Raw genomic sequence first — 9,013 nt, 5'->3', positions numbered from 1 at the left:
ACGGGTTGCCTTTACCCATCCTGCAGGTTGTAAACAAATCTGCAAATTGATAGCGTAGTACGGCTACCTGATTTTTTTTTTTGCGCTTTTAACTTTTGTTTTAAAAACTAAATATTCTTTTTATTATTATTATTTATTATTTTAACTAAAATGACCTTTTGAAAAAAATAAAAATACAACAGGTATACAGAAGCTGTACACAATTACCCATTAGAAGGCATCTTTTTCAGAATTGCGGTGCTGGCACGGCTCTTCTCCATACCTTTTAACTACTGGCCGGACCCTAATTTTTATACATCCTCTTAATTAATTTTGTTATATTTAAATTTATTCTGTTATATATTATTTATTTTATGTTTTTGGGTACAATATTCTTATATTAATAAAAGAGAAAAAGAAAGAAAAACATTTATCATTATTGTGGCCTTGCTTCTTCCTTTTATCTTTTCCATTCCCAACTTCTGCTTCTGTTATTGGACCTCCCACACACCCATCTCTCCCTCCTGTTTATTGATCTTTTCTTTGAATGATTCATCAAGATTTTTGATATTACACAAACCCAACAAATCCCATGTCGCCTTGATTGGTATTTTTACTACCCCCCCCCCCCCCCCCCCCCCCCCCCAACAAAAATAAGAAGAAAAAAGGAGGAGATTCAAGGAACAAGATTTTTGAAAGAAATATGAAAAGAGAACACCAAGAAAGCAAAGGAGATTCTTCTTCTTCTTGTTCTGCAATGGCGAAAGGAAAATTATGGCAAGAAGAAGAGGAACAGCAGCAACAAGACGGTGGTGGCATGGATGAATTGCTTGCTGTTTTGGGTTATAAAGTTAGATCATCTGATATGGCAGAGGTTGCTCAAAAGCTTGAACAGCTTGAAATGGTTATGGGTATTGCTCAAGAAGATGGTATTTCTCATCTTTCTGATACTGTGCATTATAACCCTTCAGATCTTTCTGGCTGGGTTCAGAGTATGCTTTCTGAGCTCAATAACCCTCTTGACACAATCCAAAATCAGCAGGATTCTTCTTCCGTAATTTCTTTCGGTAATTCTCAATCTGGGATTTTCAATGATGATTCTGAATATGATCTTAGAGCCATTCCTGGTGTTGCTGCTTATCCACCGCAACCTGAATCATCAGACAGCAACAACAACAGCAGCAGCAGGAAAAGAATGAAAACTTCAACTCTTGCGAATTCGGATTCAACAATCCCTACTAATCTGTCAGAGCCAAATCGACCAATGGTCTTGATCGACTCACAAGAGACAGGAGTCCGTCTAGTCCACACACTCTTAGCCTGTGCAGAAGCTATCCAGCAAGACAATTTCAAGCTAGCAGAAGCACTCCTCAAGCACATAGGCTTGCTGGCCGCTTCTCAGGCTAGTTCCATGAGAAAAGTGGCTACTTACTTCGCTGAAGCATTAGCTCGTCGAATTTACAAAATTTACCCTCAGGAATCTCTCGACCCTTCCTACTCCGACACTTTAGAGATGCATTTCTATGAGACTTGCCCTTATCTCAAATTCGCACATTTCACTGCGAACCAAGCCATTCTTGAAGCTTTTGGCACTGCAAACAGAGTTCATGTGATTGATTTTGGACTAAAGCAAGGCATGCAATGGCCTGCACTCATGCAAGCTCTGGCCTTACGCCCTGGCGGCCCACCCGCGTTTCGTTTAACTGGAATTGGCCCCCCGCAGTCCAATAACACCGATGCTTTACAGCAAGTCGGGTGGAAGCTTGCGCAATTAGCCGACACAATTGGCGTCGAATTCGAATTTCGCGGATTCGTCGCTAATAGTTTAGCTGATCTCCAACCCGAAATGCTCGACCTCCGCCCTCCTGACGTCGAAACAGTTGCCGTCAACTCCGTGTTCGAGCTCCACCGCCTTCTAGCCCGACCCGGCGGGATGGAAAAGGTTCTTTCCTCTATCAAAGCAATGAAACCCAAGATCGTCACTGTCGTTGAGCAAGAAGCCAGCCACAACGGTCCGGTTTTTCTAGACCGGTTCACAGAAGCACTGCATTACTATTCGAGTTTGTTCGACTCGTTAGAAGGGTCGGGTCTGAACGTTCCGAGTCAAGATCTAGTTATGTCCGAGTTGTATTTAGGTAGGCAAATATGTAATGTTGTGGCCTGCGAGGGGGCTCACCGGGTTGAGCGGCATGAGAGTTTGCCTCATTGGCGGACTCGATTTGAATCGGCCGGGTTTGACAGAGTGCATCTCGGTTCGAATGCGTTTAAACAAGCTAGTATGTTATTAGCCTTATTTGCCGGTGGCGATGGGTATAGAGTAGAGGAAAATAACGGGTGTTTAATGCTTGGTTGGCATACTAGACCACTGATTGCTACCTCGGCTTGGCAACTCAGCGATTCAAAGTAATAAGTTGACTCGACTCAGCTGCCGAGTTCATGTTATCAAATCGATGAATCTCAAAAATTACCTTTCTGAGAGACAAAAGGGAAAGTGAGTGAGACTTGACACGAGAGGGTAAAAAGGCAATCCAAGTATGTGTAATTCTAGTCTTCTTTGCACCTCTTGTTTTATTTTATTTTATTTTTTTTAACTTGTTGTAATTTTAGATTTATTTTTTTCTCTGTTTGTTTTATCAATGAGGATCTGTATCTATATGTTAACTTTTTATAATAAATTTGGACTCTTTTTCTTAGAAGAAAAAATAAAATTTGGAACATATTCTCAGCTACAATCCTTTCCTTTTCTTTTTTTCTTTAAAATTTTCTGTGACCTCTTTTGGTTTTTCGGTCTGCAAATCCTGGTAGGGTGTAAAGTATAATTCTTTTGTTTAGATTTAATATATATTTTTATTTACACTCTAATCGCATAGATAATTAACACATATTTATTAATATTAAAATAATTAAATAATTGATATATATTTATTAGTACTAACGGATAGAATATATATTAATTATTCAATATAAAATTATAAAATATTCGATATATGAATTATTTTTTTATTAATTGTGATATATTCATCGTGATATGATGGTATGGTTATATTTATTGTTTTTTATAATTAAAAAATATATTAAAATCTCTTATTAGTATACCATATTATATTCAATTACTTTTTTTTTTTCATTAAAATACCAAATTTATCTTTGAAAATTTGTTTCTCTAATAATTTGATTTTGGCTTTTATAGATAAAAAAAGATGAAATAATTAGATAATTCTTAAAAAGTATTTACATGTAATAGAGTCGTCATTCTGCTCTCTCACTACTATTGGCTTTTTTTTCTTTTGTTAATTCTAGTAAAAACATTTGCTAATATTGAGCAACAACGTGTCTTTCATAATCTACAATTATAAGTATCTAAAAATTAAGTTCTTATTATTAAAGATAATAATTTTAATTATGATATTAATTGTAAATATTTTAATTTTACGAGATGCATGGTATTTAGATATTTTATCCACTTTATTTTGTTGCTCTCTAAATATAGAGATTGTTTCCACTTTGAATTTAATTATTTCATATCAACTTTTTCTATATTACGAGTTGTTTCACATATTTAAGTATTAAAAATATTATATATTAAATTATAACTTTAACATGTTAAAATACTTTATCATTAAATTTTAATAAATTTAAACATATTATTTATATTATGAACTCTAAAAAAGTTAATGATGTGTCTAAATAAGTACTCGCAAGTGTACGAACCGAATGGTAGTTCGGGTATATCATAAAAACCAACTATCACACAAATTATTGAAAGTAAATATAAACACTCTAAGCCGATGTTTTGAGAATGATCTTAGTTTAATAAAAGAAATTAAATAACCAGAAAGTAAATATGCAACTAGAATGATTAATATGAACTATATGATAAAATAACATTTAGTCTAGCTTTTACTTAGTAATCCCCTTAATTCTCTTAAGCCCTAATTTAACAAATGAGATAATGATGTGCATTTTCCCTAACCAACATAGATTAAAGTAAAGATGATGTCTCTAATACTTTTAATCTAAAGATTTTCATAACATATATTACTATTGAATTGATATGATGGTCAATCGATAATAATAGATGAAACTAATGAACATATGAAGAAAAAGAAATCATTCATTAAATTCAAAATATATAAGGTTCAAACATAAGTAAAAAACCAAACTAAACACTTATGAGACTTAGCCTAACATACTCAATCCAACGATCATTGTAATTAAATAGAAAGACTTAAAACTCATAAAATAGAAAACTAAAACTCCCTCAAAGTTCAAAGGGCTCTTCAAGGAATGAAGAAGATTGATCCTCTTTTTCCATGTCTTCGAAAAGCTTCTCTGATTCTTCAAAAAGTGATGCTATACAAGCTAGTAAAATGTCAAAGATTAATTGATTCACTCCAGAATTTTCTGCTGAGAATAGAACCCTTGTCTTCCAGAGATTCAGTAGTCGAAGAAGTCTCTCTTCTAATTCACCTCTACTCCTTGTAGAGATTCCCTTTTTCAGAGTTCTTTCCTCCCCAAACAACTCCTTTAGTTTATTTCTTTATTGTCTTAAACAAACTAAACTACTCAAATGATAATTATCTACTAATTATATAATAATTACTTAAAATTTCCTTTTTGGGCCTTCATGAATTAAGCTAGGCCCAAACTCTTAATAGCCCACATGTCTGATTCTAAGCTAGGCCCAAACTATTAATAGCCCACGTGTCTGATTCTCGAGCCTTTAATAGCCGCAGTCCAATTAACGCCCATTAGTGCGTTTTAAACTCAAATTCTTCTTTTTTGCATTATTTTTTGAAATTAGATAAGAAAAACTAAAGTGAGGTAAAACACTTCTTTATACCATATTATATATAGAAATAAATTATTAACGCTCTAAAATACCTTTAAATATCTATATACAATTTAGATCAATAAGTTAACATAGACAAATCGTAATATACTTTTACTTTATAAACATATTTATTAAATTTATATACTAAATTATAATTTTTAAATATTTAATTATTAAATCTTAATAAAATTACATACCATTTTTATAGTTATCTTCTAATGATATATAACTAATCGGTTTTGTTATTTGATCAATTAGTTTTATATATCCTTCTATTGATTTAAATTGTAAGTAAATTTATATATAATATTTAATTACCTATATAAGTTATAAATATGTAAGTAAATATAATAGTTATCAAGTGCTATTGATTAAATTCTAAAAATAAACAGAAGCTATAACAAATATAGTAATTTGTTTTTTAGTCGATAATTAATACTATATACAATTAGCTAATTTAGTATCTATTTATATAAATAAATTATTAAAATTAAAATAAATATCAATTATTATAGATTTAGAAAATACAACAGACTCATGGTATATTACAAATTTAAGCTCACATAGAAAAACTACCTTAAACAACTCTTTGACATGGCGGGCGATAAATTCATAAGGAGCAACTTTGGACATAACTAAGGACAATTTTATACATTTTTTTTGAGTAAAAATTACTTCATTCATTGCATTATGTGCCATAATCAATTACGCAATTTGCTAATTTAAATTATGTTCAAAGCATGAAAATGTTAGTTTCTATTTAACCAATGATGACATATAGACCAATCTAATTAAGCAATAAACAAAGAAAATAAGATCAATCACATTTTAATTGTGATGTTTTTCATAAGAGTCAAAGTGATACAATGATAGAATTAACCTAAAGATCACAACACATTATTTTAAAGGTGTTTCTATATCAAAAGATTTCAAAAGCAAGAAGAAAAAGAAAAGAAAAGAAAATGAAAGCAATAGTGAAATGAACTTTGTTCATTAGGTGTAATATGATGAGACTTTATTTCTTAATATGAACATGCTATTAGTTACCCATGGAAAAGCATTAATTAGACAGGTGATAAGATGATTATGATAATGCTAATTACTATTTTAATGAATTAAATTATTAAGTAATGTTGAAAGAAATGTAGTAATTGTTTTATTATGAAATTAATGTGCGTGAGCCAAGTGGCATGCAAATGCAATTTCAAAAATGGTCCATTTATTTATTGCCATGGACGGCCCGTCAACCCAATTTGCACCTTCGTCTTGTAACTTCCAAGTGAATGCGACCCTTTAATCCACTAAGCATCTCCATTATAGGCATTCAGTTCCTAACTTAAAAATCTGTTATCTGTTATTTATTAAATAGGTAAATGATTGAGCAAGTGAAGGGGTCCTTAAAACTTGATAACTTATTTTAATAGCTTAAAAGTTATTTTTTATTTACCTATTATAGCAGGTCAGAGTATTTTTAATGTATTTATATATATATATATATATATATATGAAATCTTTTTACTTTAAAAAAAATATATAATAAAATAATACTCCAACATATTTTTTATTTTTTTAAATATGAAATAGACAGTTGATTGGACTCTCAGGCTCAAACTTAATTTTATTTTATATTTAATAAATGCATTATAGGTTTTTATGCACTTAACTAATTGATATTTTTCTTATTTCACTATTGGTAAAAATTACAAAAAAAATTAAAATTATTAATACTTATAAAATTAAAAATAAAATAACAAATAAAATATAAAAAGCACATTGAATTTTAAAAAAATATTTTGCTTTTTATATTTAAATATTTCTTAAGATATTTTTTATTATAAAAATTATATTTTTAAAATAAATTATAATATATATATATATATATATATACTTCTTTCTTAATTTAATTTTAGTTAAACACAATTAATTTCTTTATTTTTAAAAAAAATTTTAATTGCAAATAATATAACTAACCCTTGTATAATCCAATAGATAAATCAGAATGGTCATGGACAGCTTCACTAATACAAAATCCAACATAAATCGTGATTTTCGACCAACAACATATTTAATATCCACAAATTTGATAAGTCCTAGTATTAATAAGTGTCTTTCTCAGGTTCTAATCCTAAATGACAAATTCTACAAGTTGTAAGAAAGAATGGGAAACGTGTGGACGAATTTGAAAAAATTCGATTAGTTTAGAATTAACTATTAGACATTTAGATTTTGATAATTTAGTCATTTTATTATTTTAACTCTTAATTTAGTTTAATATACAATTAAATTATATTTTTATGGTTCTTAAAATATTTTTAATTTTTATTATAAATAATGTGTCTAAGTTAATAATCGTAAATGGACATACCAAATAATAGTAAAGAATTGAAGACACTCTAAAATTGATTTCTCAAAGAATTTGTAATAAATTTTATTATAAAAATATTATTAAATACACAAACTAAAAAGTAGATCTAAATAATCTAATCCAAGTTCTTGAGAAAATAAGATTTATAAAATAAATAAATAAATAATAAAAATAAATATAAAATGTAAATTCTTATAATTTAGAAATTATATAATAAAAACATCACCAAGTATTTAGTAGTACTTTTGTTAAAATAATAAGAATAAATTAATGAATAAGAGGTAATATTTCTTTTTTCTTTTAATTACTCAAGCTAATAAAATAATCAAAATTTATTATGATGAATCAAATATGGTATTTTTAAGGCAACAACCTAAAGATTTTCATAACAATCAAAATACTAATTTGATATAATGGTCAAACAATACTCATAATTGAAACTAATAAAATATGTTGATAAATAAATTATTCATTAGATATAAACTATCAATGTTTGTATATAATTAAAAAAATTCAATTAAATATTTTTAAAAAACTATCCTAACATCTCACAAATATATTAATCATGCTAACTCATAAATAATTTGAAGTATAAAAATGATTTATGCTATTAAATTAAAATTATTTATGTTATAAAAATTATTTATCTTAGCAAATGATTTATGTTATAAAGAAGCTGTTTAGAATGCTAAATAAAAGGCAGTTGGTCGGCTATACTCATCAATCCAAATCTGATTAGATGTTGAAATTATTTCAGACTTAATTATGAAGTTACAGAAAAGGTAAGAGTTAATGTTATCTATTAGGTTTAATAATGACCAAAGGATAAGGGAAAGCATAGTAAAGATGAATCATAGTGCAGCAATTAAAAAGAAGATATATTATTAGAGTTTAGGTTTATTAATTTTCTTATAAAGACATGAAAGAAAGAGATTAGCCATTCCTTTAATAAATCCTAGGTAACCTTATTTAATCTCACATTTCCAACTTAGGAAAAATGTAAATTACTAAATTCCGTAATAAATATAGTAATCAATTACTCTAAACTATTTATCCATTATTTAATATTTTTTTAAAAAATATATAATTTAAGTTTAAAACTCATATCTTGTTATAGATTATAAGTTAGGTGACTGTAATTAAAGATAATAGTGAATTCAAGTTGTGAAATTTTTTAGCAAACTTTTATCCAAAATTAAAGGAAAAATACATAATAAACAAAAAGCAGCAGAAAATAATTACCTAAATAGATGAACTTTTGAATTCAGGAGCTTTCACTCTTTAATAAAACTTTTAGTATGATAATTTGATACAAGTGTTTAAAGTTTTACAAATTACAATTAAGTATATAAAGTCAAAAATTCTAAATATTTGAGTGTGTGGAACCATTAATTATATATAAAAAAAATTAATGTGAATAATTAAATTAAATCCTATTATATTTTCAGGGTGGATGATAATATCTTTTATCAGTGAAACAAAGATTTCATTTAAAATCTAAAATAAATAACTGAACATAAAGTGAAAACAAATACTATATATGTTAAACATATATAATAGTAAATTGACAACAAGTCTTCTAAGAACTAGACCGACTGGTTTCCGATGAAAGCAAAGTCGGTCGCCACTTGAGATCGAGCCATGGGTGCACAAGATCGAAATGACCCATTAAACAATACATGCCAACATCCCGAGTTCAAAGAAAGTTGTTGAGATTGACCCAAAATAGGAGACTCAATGGATTATCTATTAACCCAGTTTAAAGCCAAAGGATAAAATGAGTGTTTGTACCTGAATAAAACAGTACCAAGAATGGACCAGTAGAAGTGAGCCCT

General features: G+C 28.5%; 1 protein-coding gene across 1 annotated transcript; it reads left to right on the top strand.

The window, feature by feature from the left end:
* Window positions 1–395: 395 nt before the first annotated feature.
* LOC8258926 (DELLA protein GAI) lies at window positions 396–2,711 on the top strand. The gene has a single exon (XM_002533984.4). It carries the CDS (start codon window positions 683–685, stop codon window positions 2,384–2,386), a length of 1,704 nt encoding a protein of 567 aa, XP_002534030.1. The 5' UTR covers window positions 396–682; the 3' UTR covers window positions 2,387–2,711.
* Window positions 2,712–9,013: the final 6,302 nt, after the last annotated feature.

This window comes from Ricinus communis, chromosome 5 (genome assembly GCF_019578655.1).
Source record: "Ricinus communis isolate WT05 ecotype wild-type chromosome 5, ASM1957865v1, whole genome shotgun sequence".
In the NCBI taxonomy this organism is placed as follows: domain Eukaryota; kingdom Viridiplantae; phylum Streptophyta; class Magnoliopsida; order Malpighiales; family Euphorbiaceae; genus Ricinus; species Ricinus communis.
Note: the sequence above shows the minus strand (reverse complement) of the source record. Positions and strands in the feature narration are given on the sequence as shown.

What these genes read in the sequence shown, in the direction of transcription:
- LOC8258926 (XM_002533984.4), top strand. Translation starts at nt 683, where the DNA reads ATGAAAAGAGAACACCAAGAAAGCAAAGGAGATTCTTCTTCTTCTTGT.